The following is a 21,024-nucleotide window of genomic DNA, read 5'->3' as shown; positions in this document are numbered from 1 at the left end:
ATTAACATTTTGCAGATTCTGCAAGGTGTATGTAAACTTTTGACTTCAACTGTGGATATGTTTTTACTTTACATTCCATCACTTTATCAGCAATGAATCATCTGCAGTGAATGGGTGCCGTCAGAATGGCAGTCCAAACAGCTGAAAAAAAAACATCTATCATGCCAAAAGGTGGCATATTTGTAAGAAACAAATTCTTCATTGAAGTGTTTTAACTTCAAACCATCGCTTCAGGCCAAAATATGAGTCTGTAATATATAAAACACTTCCTACACTCCTGTTGTCCTCTCACATTAAAATCTATCCACATACAATGTTTATTTTAGACTGTTTTGGCTTGTAAACAATGCTTGATCTATGCAAATTTCTCTCCTGATTCAGATTAGACAACTCTTTCACAGGAGGAAGCAATATTATGGATTATCAACTAGACTCAATATTTTGGCCAGAAGCAATGATTTGAAGTTAAAAATGTCTTAAGGGGAGACACTGCAGGCAAAAACACAGTTTTTTCATGCACCTGTCAAGTTTGAGATTTTGGGCTTTTTGTTTTTTTATGAAGTGTTTTTTCAGACTAGGGAAAGAAAACATCCAAAAGACACTGTTAAGTGTTTCTTTTATAGCACTTTATCTATTTGTGTCAATAGATTTCAATTACAACACATATTTTTATGCAACACTGAGCCATAAATCTCCACTTCAGTATCACTTACACACACCAAACTTTACATCTTTATTCCTGTCTATATGAATTATGGAGTGACAAAATTCCTTCTGTAAAAACTTTTGACTATAATATGTCGAAAAAATTAAACAAGAATTTTGAAACTGACTTCATCCAGTGTTTACAGTTTTGTACTAGAAATGTATTCAGATAAGTGCAAATTTCATTAAATAATGCAAACTTGTAATACAAAAAAGTTTGCAATTATCAATGTAATCAATCAACTGAGTAAGTAAGGCGATAACTATTAATTATAATTATTATTAATTATTTTTTTATTCAGCAGTGTCTCGCCTTAATGATGGATTTGTTTCTTACAAACACACAGATGGTTTCTCAAGATGTTAACTAATAGACTGGAGTGGTGTGGATTACTTGTGAATTATCGTGGCGTTTTTATCAGCTGTTTGGACTCATTCTCATTCTGACGGCACCCATTCACATCCATTGGTGAGCAAGTGATGTAATGCTACATTTCTCCAAATCTGATGAAGAAACAAACTCATCTACATCTCGGATGACCTGAGAGTGAGCAAATTTTCAACAAATTTTCATTTTTGGGTGAACTATTCCTTCAAGTCAAACCTGAAGTGTCTAAAATGTCATTGAATGAGTTAAGAAAATATCAAACCAATTGGCATGTGCTCTTAAATCATAATTTTTGCTCAGTGTATTTTGAGTGCATTTATAAACTAAAAGAGTTAGCATGTTCTACTAATGTGTAACAAACACATAGTTGTTATCTAATGCGATCACATTCACATTATCAGTCTGTTCTACAACTAAAGTCCTTGTGTTCTTCCAGCAGAAACTGAAGTCTCCCATCACTCCAGTGTTGCTCAGCGCTCCTGCCAAACTTAATGGACCAAGACCAAATGGTGTGTATTGGCTAATATAACATTTCTGAATGAACAGCTTGGCAGAGGGGACTGGTGAATTATGTTTGTAGGTTTCAGGTTTGAGCTTTACACACTGGCGGTATGAAATACCATCTTCAGTGAATTCAGTTACTTGCTTTATGCAGGAATCCAAGTTGTGCTTAGCATTAATGTTTCTAAAGTTGCACTATGAAAACAAAATAAAAGAACAAACTGGCATTATTGGAAAAGTACATAAAATAATCAGTGTTCTGTGATACTCTGAGATACAGTAATGATTTTTAATAGGAGCAGTTTGAGTCGCATTTGCTATTTCAGGGATATTCTATTTGTTATTGTATGATTACATCATGTCCATAAGTGTAGAAAAAAGGCAAAGAACAAGAACAAAACAAAACAATAGGACAATTTAAATAAATAACTAAACTAAATAAATAAATTAAATGTATTTAATATACTTTTTTCCTTTTTTTGAGATTTTAAGCAGTTCCTCCCACTTTTGTAAAATGTTTAATACAAAAGAAAAAAAAATTCTCAAAAATAAAATTAAATAAATAAATATATTCAATTTAATTAATTAATTATTTTTATTTTTTTATTTTATCTTGTAACACATTATTGAAACTCAAGTTTTGCCTTAACAACAGACTTAAGACCTTTTTAAAGAGGTTTTTAGGGTTTTACCTAAGGGTACATTTCTAAAATCTCAAAAAAAAAAAAAAAAACACTAAAATAGATAAATTCATTAAATTAATTTATTTTAATATATTTAATTTATTTTATTTTAATTTATATTTTATTTTATTTGAGAATTTCATTTTTGTAAATCAGACCTTTCAAAACTGCACTACTGCATTACATTATTAAATTAGTTACTTTTTTTTTTTAATCTTGTAACACATACTGAAGTTATTTCAAGATTTGAGTTTCTTGAAACTCAAGTCTTGCCTTACCAGACTTAAGACCTTTCTTAGGAGGTTTTTAACGTTTTACCTAAGGTAAATTATTAAAATCTCCATTTAAAATAAATAAATACAATTTCAGACTTTAATGTATATTTTATTTGAGAATTGAGCAGTTTTCCCCATAAGAACACTGTTGTAAAACAGGCTTCAAAAATGCATTACAAAAGTTTTTTTCTTTTTTTTTTTTTCTTTTTTTTTTTTTTTTTTACAAAAGTTTTGGTTTATTTATGAATTTGTTGCTTGTAACACTTACATACTTGAAGTTATTTCAAGTTAAAAGATTTGACTTTCTTGAAACTCAAGTTTTGCCTTAACAACAGACTTAAGACCTTTTTAAAGAGGTTTTTAGGGTTTTACCTAAGGGTACATTTCTAAAATCTCAAAAAAACAAACAAACAAACAAACAATAAAATAGATAAATTCATTAAATTAATTTATTTTAATATATTTAATTTATTTTATTTTTATTTTTATTTTATTTTATTTAAAAATTTCATTTTTGTAAATCAGACCTTTCAAAACTGCACTACTGCATTACATTATTAAATTAGTTACTTTTTTTTTTAAACTCAAGTCTTGCCTTACCAGACTTAAGACCTTTCTTAGGAGGTTTTTAAGGTTTTACCTAAGGTAAATTATTAAAATCTCCATTAAAAATAAATAAAAAAATAAATACAATTTCAGACATTTAATGTATATTTTATTTGAAAATTTGAGCATTTTTCCCCATAAGAACACTGTTGTAAAACAGGCCTCAAAAATGCATTACAAAAGTTTCTTTCTTTTTTTTTTTTTTATTACAAAAGTTTTGTTTTATTTATTTATAAATTTTTTGCTTGTAACACTTACATACTTGAAGCTATTTCAAGTTAAAAGATTTGACTTTCTTGAAACTCAAGTTTTGCCTTAGGAACAGACTTAAAACCTTTCTTTAAAAAAAAGAAAGACTGAGAAAGTGAGATATAATCTTTCTTAATTACTTCATTTTTTTATTGTGCTTCAGTATAAAACAACAACAACAAAGAGACCTGAATCTGATCTCTTCATAGTTTCATTAAATTAAATTGTTTTACTTTACATAAAGATTGTTTGGAGTCACCTCAAGGGTTTTTGAAGTCAATGTTAAGCGTTTGGAATCAGAGGTAAGAGTTTTTGGAGTCTGTGATGAGTTTGTTGTAGCGGTGCATGTTGTTTGCAGCCAGGGACAGATTGTTTGGAGTCAAGGGAAGACAGTTTGGTCTGGTTTTGGTTCAGAAGCAGATTGGTTGGAGTCTGGGACAGAGCAGCATTAGGTTTTCAGCCTCACGCAGTGGTTCCCTCAGTGCCGTCATCCTCTCAGCGCTCCTGCTGCTGCTGCTGCGGGGATCTTTTCTGGCGGGTCTGTCAGCGGGTGACGAGCGTATAATGATGCTGCCGCAGCGTCAACGTAATTACAGCCGTGAGAGCAGGACCGAGTCAAGGAGAAGGAGGAGGAGGGAAGCAGCGATGCAGGAACGGAGAGCACTTACTCCTCCTTGAGTGTTTACAACACAAATGTTTGGGAATTTCTCCCTCATTTCCTTTTTTTTCATCTTTCTCAGAGGCTCCAGATGGTGGGTGACTCTGACAGGACTTGAGTGCCATGCTGATCTGTGTGTGTGTGTGTGTGTGTGTGTGTGTGTGTGTGTGTGTGTGTGTGTGTGTGTGTGTGTGTGTGTGTGTGTGTGTGTGTGTGTGTGTGAAGGCCGTTCTCCGGTTGTAAACACAGAATGAGTAACTAAAGGTCAATGACAGACACTTGCTGTCTGTCGCTCTGGATCACACTGTGTTGCCAGATCCCCTGTCTGTAGATTGCCTGATGGAAAAGTGATGAATTCTGCTTTGATTCTGGAGAAAAGTGCATGGTTTTAAAGGGAATTAAAGAATTATTTTTGGAAAATCAATTTTTTCAACCTGTTTTTTTCATTTCCTAGAAAAAAAATCAAAAAGCATATTCCTCTATGCTCGCATCGTCCGCCATTATTTGAAAATTCTGGAAGCGCTCCGCCGAAAGGAATTATGGGATAGGTAGGACGGGAAAGGATCCAAAAGACCCATCCTTCCAATTCGGGGAAAAGGAGGACGTATTTGTTGGCCGCATTTGAAGGATCCTACGAATTTGGACAGCCTTCGTCGCGACGCTGTGACGTAGCATCCTTCAAATGAGTCCTCCGAAGGATGTAGACCCATAGACTGTAAAAAAATATGGACGTAGGATCCGTGACGTCACCCGTAGGATTCTAAAGCGCTGTTTTGAAGCTCATAGTGGGCGGGAGTCGGCCGTCGCCATCTTGGAATCGCGTCACCGCACATCACTCCCGGATAATCATAAATGAGCAAAAAGGCGGGACGTGGGTGGAGCTAGTTACTGAAACCACGCCCACCTAGTGCGACAGTGGTGACAGCAGCAGCAATCCCCCTGTCACTCAAGTGGCTACGCCCTTAATTATGCTGAACTTTAAGGCTTAATATAATTTAAACAGATGAGTTATGAAAAAAATTCACCCCCCTCACAGTTGACATGAAGGGCAAAACTAGCTATATAGACCAAAACCATTTTTTGAACCAGGCTGTAAACATACTTTTTTCTGCTCTAAAGTTGGGCATTTTAACATGGGGAGTCAATGGGACTGACTCCCTTTTGCAGCCAGTCTCTAGCGGCCAGTCAATGAATTGCAGTTTAAGTCACTTCCGTGTTGGTTTCAGTAGAGAGAGCGGGAGGTTGCCGCTTGTGTAGACCCTGAATTTAGACACAGCGAAAGTCAATGGAGAGCGTCGGTTTGTTTTCCCCCCCCGGTGGGCGTGGCCTTCAGATTATGACGCGTGGCACTCTGTCTCTATTGGGCGACACTTCGGGTCATAAATAATGAGAAGAAAACATAGCGAAGTAAACGGTAAAACTGTTTACAATACAAACCAGTGTGTTCATAATTAAAAATAATACATTAAAATAATATGGTAAGCAAAAAAACAGCTGGACTCGGATGAGACCGGAAGCCAGACCCATAACATTTAACATTACAAATGGCCGGGAAAAGTAAGGTGGATATGGTGACACACTTAAATCACACACTTCAGCTTTAATTGTGATCCATATCAATTTGTTTCCACCACGATTCTTAAATGACACGCCCTCAGTTCTGAAAGCCAAAGCTTCCCCGAGTTTCCCACTGGTAATTACGACAGCGTGAATACATAAATACGACTCAGAAATTGACACACAACACCTGAGCAGCTGACAGGAGTGTGTGCCGCGCTGCCCCGCGAACCGGGAGCATGCTGGGAAGATAGCTGCCTGTCAGGTGTTAGCTGCCAGTGTGAAGTGCGATTACTCGCCTAAAAATCGACGGCAAGAAATAGTTAGCTTGCCACCTTTAGCTGTCAGAGACGATGCCGTAACCGCGTCTCCATGGCAACACTGACAGAGAACGATCCATCACAGCCGGTGGCGCGGCGACGCTCTGTCAGATGAAAATCTCTCCCGCTCGCTCTCTGTCTTCCTGACACCTGTAAGTGATGCAGGTTAAGGCGCTCTAAGCAGACCTCTGCTGACAGTGTAAACACACGCAACAGGAAAGATCGACCTTATTGTGACACAGGAGTGGCAGGGAACGCCGCTGGATTTATATATCATACGCAAAAACACACTCTTTAGTCGGCTTTATGTTCTATCTCCCAATGAAAAACTTTTCTTGTTTTTTTCAGACAGGGAAGCTGTGAGGCCTGAAGCTATAGGTTTCAGATACTGGAGGACACTTGAAACAACACCATCCGTCCTCCACCAGGTGAGTCTAACACTGTTCTGATAAAACTAGTTTTATGTTTTGTTCTTAGTGTCTTCATTAAGTTGGCTTGAGAAATTGCGTATAATTATTATTCTTCTGAGCCAAAATTTAAACACTATTTCATCCTGGAGCTTTCAAGCAACAACCACCAAACTTGGGTCAGACCTTCAGACTGGTCTGACTAGATGTTCTGTATATTTTCAGACTGATCCGACTTACAGTTTTCGTAAACCAGACTATCAAAACCACCAAGAATCCTGTAGATTTACATTGACGGAATGTTCAAATGAGCCAAGACTATTCAAACTCCAACTGTCAAAACTCCCAGAATTCCTTGAGACTCAGTTAAGCTTCCTTTCTATGTACTATATTTTTAAGGCATTCAAACTTATCTATCTATCTATCTATCTATCTATCTATCTGTCTATCTATCTGTCTATCTATCTATCTATCTATCTATCTATCTATCTATCTATCTATCTATCTATCTGTCTGTCTATCTATCTGTCTGTCTATCTATCTATCTATCTATCTATCTATCTATCTATCTATCTATCTATCTATCTATCTATCTATCTATCTATCTATCTATTCAAACTCATCTATCTATCTATCTATCTATCTATCTATCTATCTATCTATCTATCTATCTATCTATTCAAACTCATCTATCTATCTATCTATCTATTCAAACTCTATCTATCTATCTATCTATCTATCTATCTATTCAAACTCATCTATCTATCTATCTATCTATCTATCTATCTATCTATCTATCTATCTATCTATCTATTCAAACTCATCTATCTATCTATCTATCTATCTATCTATCTATCTATCTATCTATCTATCTATCTATCTATCTATCTATCTATCTATTCAAACTCATCTATCTATCTATCTATCTATCTATTCAAACTCATCTATCTATCTATCTATCTATCTATCTATCTATCTATCTATCTATCTATCTATCTATCTATCTATTCAAACTCATCTATCTATCTATCTATCTATCTATCTATCTATCTATTCAAACTCATCTATCTATCTATCTATCTATCTATCTATCTATCTATCTATCTATCTATCTATCTATCTATCTGTCTATCTATCTATCTATTCAAACTCATCCATCTATCTATCTATCTATCTATCTATCTATCTATCTATCTATCTATCTATCTATCTGTCTATCTGTCTATCTGTCTGTCTGTCTGTCTGTATGTCTATATTAATATTGCTAGCAATATGCCGATCAGGCTAACAGCATGTTAGTAACATGCTAATCATGCTAGAAACTAGCTAATTATGCTAGAACCATGCTAGTAACATGACAATCATGCTAACATGCTAGTAACATGATAATCATGCTAGAAACTAGCTAATTATGCTAGAATCATGCTAGTAACATAATCATGCTAACAACATGCTAGTAACATGCTAATCATGCTAGCAACTAGCTATAACATGCTAACCATGCTATAATCATGTTAGAAATTTTCTAATAATGCTAGAATCATGTTAACAACATGCTAGCAACATGCTAATCATGCTAGCAACTAGATATAAAATGCTAACCATGTTAGAATCATGTTAGAAACTTTCTAATTATGCTAGAATCATACTAGCAACATGTCAATCATGCTAACATGCTAATTATGTTAGAATTATGCTAGCAACATACTAATAAAATGCTAATCATGCTAGCAACATGTTAGTAACTTGCTAATCATGCTAGAAACATGCCAGCAACATGTTATGAACATGCTAATCATGCTATATAAACATGTTAGTAACATGCAAACCAAATGGTAATCATGCTAGAATCATGCTAGCGACATACTAGTAACTTGCTAATCATGTTAGAAACATCTTAATAAAATGCTAACCATGCTAGAATCATGCTAGCAACAGGCTAGTAACTTGATAATCATACTAGCAGCTTGTTAACAACATCCTAGTAACATGCTAACCATGCTAGAATCATGCTAGTAACTTGTTATCATGTTAGAAACATGTTAATAACATGTTAGTAACTGGCTAATCACGCTAGAAACAGGTTTGCAAAATGCTTAAATGTTAATAATGCTAGAATTATGCTAGTAACATACTAGAAACATGCTAATCATGCTGTAATCATGCTAGCAACTTGTTAATCATGTTAAAAACATGCCAATAACATGCTAGTAACTTGCTAATCATATTAGAAAAAATGCTAAATGCCAATTATGTAAGAATTATGCTATAAAACATAATAATCATGCTAGCAGAATGCTAGTAACTAGCTTATCATGTTACAAACATGCTAGCAACATGCTAATCATTTTATAATCATGCTAGTAACTTGCTAATCATGTTAGAAACATGTTTGCAAAATGCTAAAATCCCAATTATGCAAGAATTATGCTAGTAATATACTAAAACATAATAATCATGCTAGCAGAATGCTAGTAACTTGCGAATCATCTTAGAAACATGCTAGCAACATGCTAATCATGCTATAATCATGCTAGCAACGTTAAAAACATGTTAATTAATGCTAAAACATGCTAGTAACAGGCTTTTCATGCTAGTAATTTGCTAATCATGCTGTAATCATCCTAACAACTTGTTAATCATGTTAAAAACATGCTAATAACATGCTAGTAACTTGCTAATCATGTTAAAAACATGTTTGCAAAATGTTAAAATCCCAGTCATGCTAGAATTATGCTAGTAACATGCTAAAACATATTAATCAGGCTAAAATCATGCTAGCAGAATGCTAGTAACTTGCTAATCATGTTAGAAACATGCTAGCAGCATGCTAATCATGCTATAATCATGCTAGCAACATGTTAAAAACATGCTAATTATGCTAAAACATGCTAGTAACAGGCTTTTCATGCTAGTAACTTGCTAATCATGTTAAAAACATGCTAGCAACATGCTAATCATGCTGTAACCATCCCAGCAACTTGTTAATCATGTTAAAAACATGCTAATAACATGCTAGTAACTTGCTAATCATGTTAGAAACATGTTTGCAAAATGTTAAAATCCCAATAATGCTATAATTATGCTAGTAACACACTAAAAGAAATTAATCATGCTAGCAGAATGCTAGTAACTTGCTAATCATGTTAGAAACATGCTAGCAGCATGCTAATCATGCTATAATCATGCTAGCAACATGTTAAAAACATGCTAATTATGCTAAAACATGCTAGTAACAGGCTTTTCATGCTAGTAACTTGCTAATCATGTTAGAGACATGCTAGCAACATGCTAGTTCATGCTAAATCTAAATCTAACAACCTGGTTAAAGCATCCTAAATAATGGTAGCAACATGCTGATTCATGCTAGAAACATGCATGTGTTCCCACTCTGTCTCAAGCTTCCATTTTAACAACTGAATTCAAACTTTAAGCCTTTCAAAGTTTTTTCAAACTTTTAGACAAGGCTTTCTCAAGCCAACTTCAAAGTTTGTCTACCAACTTTACTCATCTAGTTATATAATCCTTCAAATATTAATCTGAAATACTGATCAAAACCCTAGCAGGCAGATATTATTGAACTATAACCCCTCACATTTATCATAAGTATGCATTAACCTTTAAAACAAGTGATTATTATACAGTACAGCTTCTGTTTGGGGTCAATTTGACACCAGAAACACACCGTAGAGCAAAACAATCAAATAAATCAAAATATAAAGCTTGCAGAAGTGTTTTTCTGAAGTGTGTGCACCAGTCAGATTATTGTAGCATGTCAAAACCCATTGCATTTATTTATGTTTTATGTCTCGCGTCTCTGAGAGACACAAACTAAATAATGCAACATTTTTGGCAGTATAAGCGTGTTATGTTGTCATTTCGCTTAAAATCTGAAAATGTCACGCAGTATGAGCCCGATGCTTTAATGTTTTTTTTCACGCTATTCAAATGGATGTTGGGTCTCTCGGCTCCCAAACAGAGAGATGGCTGTTTGTTGTCCTACATGTTATAAATACAGCATTTAACTGAAAGAAACCGCTAATATAGATTTGCATGATTATATGGTTCTTAAAGCCTTGCTGCTCCTGATAGAAACTTGTGATTCAAAAGCACATGGTTTGAGTAATGCCAGTGTCTATTGTAGGCAACTTTGTAGGCAATGGCTGTTTTTGCTAACTCCACCCATCATTTTTTGTACAAATGGAATTTTGTATTATTTTAAATCATTTTAGAACATTCTAAAATTTTAAATGATTTAAAGAGGTCTCTTAAACTCACCAAAGATGCATTTATTTGTTCAAAAATAGTTATATTTTAAAATATTGTTGCAATTGTTTTCTATTTGAATATATTTTAAAATGTAATTTATTCCTGAAATTTAAAGCTGAATTTTCAGCATCATTACTTCAGTTTTCAGTGTTACATGATCCTTCAGAAATTCAGAAATGATAGAAATTAGTATTTTTATTTAGCAAGGATGCTTTAAATTGATCAAAAATGATGATATTTGTAATGTTACAAAAGATTTCTATTTCAGATCAATTCTGTTCTTCTAAACTTGAAAAAATTCTATTTAGCTGTTTTCAACATAATAATAATAAATTACATTTTAAAATATATTCAAATAGAAAAGAGTTATTTTAAATAGTACAGATATTTCAAAATATTAGTGTTTTTACTGTACTTTGGATCAAATAAATGCAGGATTGTGAGCAGAAGAGACTTCTTTAACCCTATGTGTGTCAAAAAAAAAAAAAGCTACGCAAAATGGACAAAAATGTCCATGTCCAAAAACTGTCATAAAAATATGATTTATTAATAATTTTTTCCACTTTCACTGATGTTGATTTTTTTATCCAGCATCTGTTCTATCCATAGATACCAAGCATTCATTGATTTTCAGAATTGCAACCCTTTAAATGCTGGTTTGTTTACATAATGCCACAGGTGTTTTTTATTGAAAAATATAAAATAGTAGTTAATTTCCATATACTAAATGCTAAGCAGAATTTTTTTTCTTTGCTTATTAGATTCTTGGGTGTGTCAGTGAAGACCAATTTTATATGTTTTATGTAGTGTTAGATTTAAAAAAAATGTATATGCCAAATTTGAAAAAAATGCCACAATCTAGTAAAAAATAGTAAAAATGTAAAAATTTTATTGAAGAAAATTGAAGCCTATTAGCAAATATTGCATCATTTTATAGTCAAATGACCCTGGGTTAAAAAATTGTTTTAATGGGTTTCAATGTGGACATTTTTGTCCTTAAGTTCCTGAGTGTGAGTATTTTTTGTACGGAGGGTGAAATAGATTTTTTAAAGAAAATGAGGGTGAAATATTAAGATTTCAATAAAAATAAACACCTGAGCCAAAACGAATGCAGTTGGCATTAACACAGGCACACTTATAACAAAAAAAAAACTGAAATGGACAAAAATGTCCGTAAGGTTGCACAAGGGTTAAAAAAAAAACATTAAAAATCTTACTGTTCAAAAACTTTTGACCGATACTGCATTTTTGTGTAAGAACAGCATTTATTTGAAATAGAAATGTAATGCATCCTTGTTGAATTTCAAGTTTAGTGTTGTAGAAACTTATTTTACATTGTTTACCATGTTTAAATCCATTTGATTTCCCTTCAGAATCAGTCAAATAGTATGCAGATCTGGTCTGGGCCCAAGTTGCTTTTCAATACGAGCATCTGCTAAGAACCTAAGTGTAATGTACGTTTTAAAGTGGTTATTTAGATGTTCATGAAGCGCTAAACAAATATTACAAATCTTTGATCAAGTTTATCTGCGCTGAGCTTGTGTTCCCCAGCAGTCTTTCATTTAGAAACACTGTAAACACTGTTTAAGAGCATCTTGTAATCAGTTACATGCATCAATCCAGATGACCTACACACAAACCAACCTCAACGGGACGAGCAGTTGCTCTGAATTAACACTGTACGGATTGTTTCTATTGGATAAATGTGTTCTCTGAATGAATCTCTTTCTGTGTTTGTTGCGCTGCTTATGGGATGTTTACTCAAGGCAGCTTTTCTGCATCTCTTTCATTTTTATTTTGATGAACTTTTTAGCATTTTACTCCCCCAATGGGACATTGTGTGGCAGAAGAAATAATAAACTGTTTTAGTATCTACAGAAATACTTCTTTTTCTAAAGACAATGTAACTAAAACCAAAACTGACTTGTTCTTTCTTAATGTATGTTCCTGGTCTTATATCAACTGGATTATTACAGATATAAACTTGTATGTATGTATATACTGCTGTTCAAAAGTTTGGGGATCAGTGAGATTTGTAATGTTTTTTAGTCTCTTATGCTCATCAAGGCTGTATTTATTTGATCAAAAATACAGAAAAACGGTAATATTGTGAAATGTTTTTACAATATAAAATAATGTTTTGTTACTTTAATGTAATGTTACTTTAAAACTTTTTTCAGCATGATTACTCCAGTCTTAACTGTCACATAAGCCTTCAGAAATCATTTCAATATTCCAAATATTTTTTGGAATGTGTGATACTTTTTTCAGGATTCTTTGATGAATAAGAAGTTAAAAAGGAATTTTTCAAAATATAAAACTTTTCTAACAATATAAGCCTTTGCTGTCACTTTTTTAATTAATTTAACTTATCCTTGCAGAATAAAAGTATTAATTTCTTTCAAAAAAGAAAGAATAAAAAGTTTGAACACTGAACAGATTTCTATTTTAAATAAATGCTGTTCTTTTATTGATCAAAAAATCCTGAAAAAAGTAACTCAACATATTAGAATGATTTTTGAAGGAACATGTAACACTGAAGACTAGAGTAATGATGCTGAGAATTCAGCTTTGCATCACAGGAATAAATTATATTTTAAAATACATTAAAATATTAAGCCAGTATTTTAAATTGCAATAATATTTCAGAATATTACTGCTTTTTCTGTATTTTTATTCAAATAAATACAGCCTTGGTGAGCAGAAAATACCTCTTTAAAAACATTACACATCTTTCTGATCCCAAACTTTTGAACAGCAGTATATATAAGTGTATATATACTGCTTAAGTTATAAAAACACTACTGTTCAAAAGTTTAGGATCAGTACATTTTTATTGTTTCTTTTTTTTTTTTAAGAAATTAATACTTTTATTCACCAAGGATGTAATGTGAATAAGTTAATAATTCAAAGTTTATTAAAAGTTAATAATAAATAATTTACATTGTTATAAAAAAAATATATTTTTTGAATAAACACTGTACTTTTTAAACTTGTTATTCATGAAAGAAAATTACAGGTTCCAAAAAATATTTGGCAGCACAACTGTTGATATTATCCTTCTGTCACGATCCAGGCGGGGTTGAGGAGTGTAGAATGATGAGGAGAAACCGGAGTAAATGAAACGTAAACAGTTTATTAAATGAAACACTGAAACTAACATAAACAAACAAAGACCGGGAGTAAAAGATGAGCACATGAACACAAGCAAACTGAGGTAACAGAAATCATTGACGGACAAATGGGGAGTGAACACACAGACTCTTAAATACACTGAAACGGGGCGTGGTCACTAACAAGATAACAAGGGGAAATACAAATATGGGCAAGACTGAACTAACTAAACATAACCAAAAGGGGGAGACAAGGACTAAACCATATGAGCTAGAAACATGGGGGGAAAAACACTTGGAAAACATGACAGAACAGGACAATACACAGACATGACTCTGACACCTACATGGATCATTCTAATAATAAATCAGCATATTAGAATGATTTCTGAAGGATCATATGACACTTAAGCCTGGAGTAACAGCTGATAAAAAGTCAGTTTTTCATCACAGGAATAAATTCTATTTTAAAGTATGTTAAAATAAAAAATATTATTTTATATTGTAAAAACATTTAGCAATATTACTGTTTCTTTCTGTATTTTTAATCAAATAAATGCAGCCTTGATGAGCAGAAGAGACTTCTTTAAAGACTATTACAAGTCTTACTGACCCCAAACTTTTGAACGGTATTGTATATGTATTTGGTCAAGCTTTTACAAATGTTCTCTCTGTTTAAGACAACCCAACTCCAAATTGTTCAAAATATTCTTTCTTAATGCATGTTGCTGGTCTTATTGTTGGATTTATACTAACATATCGAATCATCTATATTTCCTAATTTAAACATCCAGTTTTACGCTCAAATATTGATTCATTCAGAAGTTAAACTGGTTATTCCATTGTGGCACCATTGTACTTTAAAATGTGCTATGGTACATGACCTGTCGTAAAGAAATTATGTGTTTTGAGGAAAACATTTCAGGATTTTTCTCCATATAGTTGCCCCCGAGTTTGAACTTTCAAAATGCAGTTTAAATGCAGCTTCAACTCTAAATGATCCCAGCTGATGAAGAAGAGTCTTATCTAGCGAAACAATCGGTTATTGTTTTTTTTAAATAACAATGTATATACTTTTTAACTTCAAACACTCATCATGTCTAGCTCTGCCTGAACTCTGTGTATTCCTGTTCAAGACAGTTAGGGCATGTTGAAAAACTCCCATCTCATTTTCTCCTCCAACTTCAATATCGCCCTACATCACTGTTTTACCTTTTTTTGTAAAGGACGTTTGACCTTCTTTGGATGTTGACTTGGTAAGCACTGGGTTGGGTACAGAGTAAACTGAGTATGCATGCTCAACGCAGAGCTAGACAAGATGAGCATTTTAGGTTAAAAAGTATATATATATATATATATATATATATATATATATATATATATATATATATATATATATATATATTAGTGGTGGGCCGTTATCGGCGTTAACGTGCTGCGTTAACGTGAAACTCTTATCGCGCGATAAAAAAAATATCGCCGTTAATCTATTCTCAAATCTGGGTTGGGAGCTGGGTCTAAACTAAGCAAGCTATGATGACTTTCACCTTGATAGTTTAACGCGGATGTATACCGAAGACTATAGAATATGGTCGCCGCGTTTACGTCTCCTCCGCCAAAACACAGACGGGATCACGTCGTCCTCCATTCATAAAAACCGGATCTACTATAGCGAAATGCCACATAAATTCGTCGTTTTTTGGATTCATAAATCAAATGTTGGTCTGTCACTTAATTCAAATCGCAATATGGACTAGTGTATGTGAAAACTGAAATGCAAAAAGACCGTTTTAATATGAATCCGATATGTTCCGTGTGCCTAGCCGTATGTATGCATGGCGGAGACGAGCTTTTACTACACGCATACTGAAGCACACGTGACGCTCCCGGTAATTTTTGGCATTTTCATCTCACATGAACAGATAAACTCAATCTCCCAAACTGCTGTGAGTGTCACTTTTACCGTTTCAAAACTATCATCATATCATACTGTATGACACAGAAACTTCATGGCAAACCTGTCAAAATAAAAGTACGGTGTAACATGTAATGGGCTGGGTAGGTGTTGACGTTAAAAAAACACAATCAAATAGGTAGAAAAAATAATTTCATTGTTAGTTAGTTAGTTTACACAAGTACATCTAATTGAACATAATTTATTTTCATCGACAAATTATCATAGAACAGCTTTATGAGCTTTATGATCCATTCTCAAAGACTTTAAGTCATTATTTGGGTAGCATACATATTCTGAATGCCTTCAGCAGAATTCAAATGAGCCATTTTAATCTAGATTAATCTAGATTAATTCGAAAATTTAATCTAGATTAATCTAGATTAAAAAAATTAATCTATGCCCACCCCTAATATATATATATATATATATATTTTTTTTTTTAGAAAATAACCAATCGTTTTACTAGATAAGACCTTTATTCCTTGGCTGGGATCGTTTAGAGCCCTTTGAAGCTGCACTGAAACTGCATTTTGGAAGTTCAAACTCACAGGCACCATTGAAGTCCACTATATGGAGATAATTCCTGGAATGTTTTCCTCAAAACACATAATTTCTTTACGACTGAAGAAAGAAAGGCATGAACATTTTGGATGACAACAGGGTGAGTATATTATCTGCAATTTTCTGTTCTGGAAGTGAACTACTCCTTTAGTGCATGGTGCTGGCTTTATTGTTGAATTTATACCAAGGAGGCACCATGGTACATTAATATATACTATGGTACATGACCCGCTTTTCATGTTCATATGCAGTAGCTTCTCTCTCTTTCAATTCAGGCTCCTTGAAAGTAAGCCACTTGTGTTTTAAAAGATTAAAACTCTCCTGGAATTCTCATAACTTAATAAAACGTTCCTCGAATTCCAACGTAACCAGCCTCTGAAACTCATACGGCTGTCGTAGAAGATATCAGAATGCCCTTGTATGTTGCGAGTTGTTACCAAAAAGCATTGGAATCAATACAGGAGGCATAGAGAGAACCTCTTTCATCCACACAAAGCCCAATTCAAGGGATTTCATTTGTTTGCTTCCAGGTTTCAGGATCCGCAAGCTCTGAGGGAGGACGAATTGGACCTCAAGCATGGAATCCGGGCCACGCTGGACCTCATCCCGCATGCAGGCGTGGAAGTGCACCGGAGTCCTTCAGCTCTTCAATATCATCCATCACTCTCACTTCCAGGAAGGTCACACAGACAAACTCCAAGGCTCAGGATGACCTAGCCAATGGACGAAGAAAAGCCCTAGTGGTCAAAGTCACCGAGCAGAGGATGAAAAACACCACCAGCTGTCCCATCGCCAATCAAGAAGAGATGGACCACGGCGTGGTATTGAGGCGAAAAGCAACCGTTGTGAAAATGACCGAACAGAGAGAGCGTTTCAGACACAGCTACACTGAAGGACTCAACGGAAACCGGTTCACCAATGAATCTGAAGTCAATCCCTCATTAACTATAGCTCTAGAGCCGGGAGGAAATCAATGGAGGTCCCACCACAGATCTAGCCTGTCTTTTTACCTCAACCCGAGTGACAGCACTAAAGCAGCAGAGAGCGACACCAAAAAATACAAGCCACCTCGAAGGCCTCTAAGCTGCGACGCAAGACTGTTTAACTGCACAGATCTTGGCACTAATGCAGTTACACATCCAGCGTTTCACAACAAGAGCTCTTCTGTTCCCCAGAAGACAAATATTGACCTTGTTAGTTCCAGCAGCAGCAGCGAAGCACAGAAGGCGCTCGGCCTCCGGAGGCGAGGACAGGAACACGAGGAAAGAGGGATTTGAGTGGGATCGAAGCGAGGTTTTGGGAAACAAACCTCTCACGCTACTGAAAGCAGCAGGTACTAGCAGAGCCTCTGTGGATATTGCACACAGTAAAGAAGAACACACTGCAGGCCGAGGCCGCGCTGTGCCGCTTTGATGTATAATGGATGAGTATTATCGCGCGAGAGAGCAGAGGTTTTTAATTGAGGCTTTTCACGGCAGATACGCGCGGTGTAGCGGTCGACGGCCCTGAGACGGAAGATTTCTCCACTGTCTTTCTCTTTTCTGTCTTGCGTTTTCTCATCTTTTCATTTTCCCACGCATCCCTTTGCATGCATAATCTATTTCTACCCTGCTTTCAATACCGGGTTTCGGAGCTTCCGTGGGAATTCAGAGCCGCTGCACGCAGAGAGAAATATCTGACAAGCGACGACATACATGCGTACACGCGGATTTAACTATCTGAGGACATGCGTAGATGACGTTGGTTTAAAATAAAGTCACTTAGAATTACTTTAGAGTAATTTATGCATCTACAAGTAAACATTTAGAATTTTTATATTAAAAATACTATATAGCTTATATTTTTTCACTATATTCTTTATAAAGACTGAAAATTATGATAATATTTATTTATTTATGTTTGTATGTATATGGGTATATATATTATAATATATATATGAAGAGTTCAGATGCAAAACCCCCTAAAAGCCATCTCGGTCAAAAATGTGAATGCTCTTGACACATTATGCATCACATCAAATACTTTTTGCTTCAAACTTGCTAAAAATCCTAACCTCAGCCCAATCAGAAGTACCACTACTTACATAGAAACCTTGCATTGGAGCCTGATAAAAATTTAGGATTTCAGGATGATTTTTTTTTGTTTGAAAAACAAAAATGTTTAAAAAAAAACATTTACAGAATTCCAAATACCGAAAGTCATAAGAATAATTATTTGTTTGTTTGTTTGTTTGTTTATGTTTGTTTGTTTGGATATTTGTTTTCCCACCATTGTAATAAATTTACTAAAAGTATAAATTTACAATTTTTACATTAAAAAAGCTATATACTTTATATATAATATATTATATTATATATTATATATATTATATTTTTTTTTTTTTTTCTGGACATTTTTCTGGACATTTTAGAGGAATTTTCCCACTGCAATTTAGGATTTCACAATGAAAACAAATAAATAAAATGTTTAAAAATCATTACAGAATTCTAAAGACTGAAAATCAGGTGAATATTTATTTATTTATGTTTGTATTTTTGTTTTCACACCCTTGAAATAAAGTCACTTAGAAATACTTCAGACTAACTCACATCTCTAAAAGTAAACACTTAGAATTTTTACATTAAAATTGCAATTTACTTCATACACTTATACTTTATTTATTTATTTATACTTCTTTGGAATTTTTATGTTTTATGTTTAAATGTTTAAAAAACATTTACAGAATTCTAAAGACTGAAAATTATGAGATTATGTATTTATTTTTTATTTCGGTTTCCTATTATTTGTTTTTTAGGACATTTTAGAGGAATTTTCCCCCTGAAATTTAGGATTTCAGGATGAAAAAAAACATGTATAGAAGACCAGAAGTCATAAGAATATGTATATATTTATTTATTTAGATGTGTATTTTTAGAACATTTTCCCTATGAAATTTAGGATTTCAGAATGGAAAAAAAAGAAAATGTTCCAAAAAAAAAAAAAAAAAAATGTTTTTACAATTTACAAAAAATCCATTATTTACTTAATTTGATTATAATTTTTCAGGAAATTTTAGGGTAGCTTATTTATTTATTTATTTATTTATTAATATCTGCAGAATTACAAAGCTTGGAAATCAAGACTATTTTATTATCAAAGCCATATTTTTTTAAAGTAGGAAATAAAATAAATATAGTTTTGTGATTAGTTTTGAAAAGTGTGATTAGTTTAAAATGTGTTTTTAAAGTGTTATTCTTATCTTCCTTGCCATTTATAATTTGTATTTTTCAAATGTCAAAGTAAAATTTTTTGGATATTTTGAAAAAAAAAAAGATTTACAGTATTTAGTAAAGTACAGTATTTATGTTCAGTGATTGTATTTGAAAAATACATTTTATAAATAAATATATATTTAATAGTAATATACTATTTTGCAGATAACATTTTAATATTTTTATGTTGTTTTGGAAAAATGCATTATAATATTTTTATATATTATTTTGTTTGTATTTAATATTTATATATTTTATTTATTACTTGCATTATATTTTATACTGTCATATTAGTAGTAATTTATTATTTTGTTAAATGATCTTCAAAATCCAAAAACTGAACACAAAAACATTGCAAGGAATGAGAGATGAACTCTTTATACATATATTATATTAAATATTTAATAAACATAATCCAATATAACAGAGTTGAGTTTGTCAGAACTCCTTACTTACTTAGTGTTTACTGTAGCTGTCCAAGACCAAAAATACATTATACACAAATATGTTAATGCAGACCTAAATGCATTCATACATTACGAGCATGTCAGTACTTTAACTAACAGTAGTTTTGGCCCGGCACAACTATATATCATTCTGTCACGGAGCGTAGCACACTTGCATTACTTTCATTTCTGAATGCAACCACAAAATCCCACTTGCACAGCCAGAAGCGTTTGCATCCTGCTATTTGTGTGCAGTGTGTTTCAGGCCTAGTAGAGACTCTGGATGATCCACAGTGTCTTTGTTCTCAGATAACTCGGCTGATCTGAGCGCAGATGCCGTCCTGGCCCTGAACGCCGCTGCGGTTATCGCCAACATAAAGCTGCAGGCCCGGCAGAGACGATCTACATCCCACACAGAAACAGCAGGTACGCCTGATCTCTCCTGACCTTTGGCTTCTTCAAACACAAACTTCACTTGAAACACACTGACATTTAACAAGATGAGGGGATTTCATACAGACAACAGAGAGAGATTGATATCTTTACACTCTGGACATGCAGCTCAACACACTGTTGGGAGTTTTTCCTCCATTTCTCTGAGTTGCCGAATTTTTTGCCTGTGTTGAGCTTTACAGACTGAATATTTTTCTCTTTATTAGAGGATATAAGGCAGGATGAACTCGGAGAGCTCAAAGAAGAGGCTGCTGGTGGTAATGGAAAGAACGAAACACGTCCAGCAGATCAATGTGTGGATTTTGTCCCATTTGAGTCCCAAAATGACCTTCCTCAAACTGCTTTGGCTCCGCTGTCACTTAGCGTGAGTTACTCTTCTCTCTTCTGTTGTTTACTTCTGCACCAAAATAATGCAGTTCATTGGCTAGCTAACTAAATGTGGACATACAATAGAGATCTACAGATATAGCTATTTATAATTACTGTAGACCAACTCAAACTATAGCCCTACCTCTAAAAGATTTTACAATTAAAAAAGCCATTATTTGCTTAAGTTGATTATTTCAGATTAGTTTGTTTATTTATTTATTAATATTTGCAGAATTACAAAACTTGGAAACGTGAC

The 21,024-nt window shown here is 33.7% G+C and overlaps 2 protein-coding genes across 2 annotated transcripts in view; both read left to right on the top strand.

Annotated features, from left to right (window-relative positions):
• Nucleotides 1-17,246, top strand: part of c22h10orf90 (chromosome 22 C10orf90 homolog) — a 24,735-nt gene extending 7,489 nt beyond the window's left edge. Inside the window, exons 3-6 of the mRNA XM_073827948.1 lie at nucleotides 1,530-1,602; nucleotides 6,291-6,370; nucleotides 16,780-17,159; nucleotides 17,201-17,246. Of these exons, the coding sequence (XP_073684049.1) occupies nucleotides 1,530-1,602; nucleotides 6,291-6,370; nucleotides 16,780-17,159; nucleotides 17,201-17,246 (579 nt within the window). The remainder of the gene's footprint in view (nucleotides 1-1,529; nucleotides 1,603-6,290; nucleotides 6,371-16,779; nucleotides 17,160-17,200) is intronic.
• LOC141298379 (uncharacterized) overlaps nucleotides 17,011-21,024 on the top strand; it is a 17,337-nt gene continuing 13,323 nt past the window's right edge. The window contains exons 1-3 of the mRNA XM_073828895.1: nucleotides 17,011-17,582; nucleotides 20,256-20,372; nucleotides 20,606-20,763. Coding sequence (XP_073684996.1) covers nucleotides 17,375-17,582; nucleotides 20,256-20,372; nucleotides 20,606-20,763 — 483 coding nt within the window. The 5' untranslated portion in view covers nucleotides 17,011-17,374. The remainder of the gene's footprint in view (nucleotides 17,583-20,255; nucleotides 20,373-20,605; nucleotides 20,764-21,024) is intronic.

This window comes from Garra rufa, chromosome 22, assembly GCF_049309525.1.
Source record: "Garra rufa chromosome 22, GarRuf1.0, whole genome shotgun sequence".
In the NCBI taxonomy this organism is placed as follows: Eukaryota; Metazoa; Chordata; class Actinopteri; order Cypriniformes; family Cyprinidae; genus Garra; species Garra rufa.
This window is presented reverse-complemented; position numbering and strand designations above follow the sequence as displayed.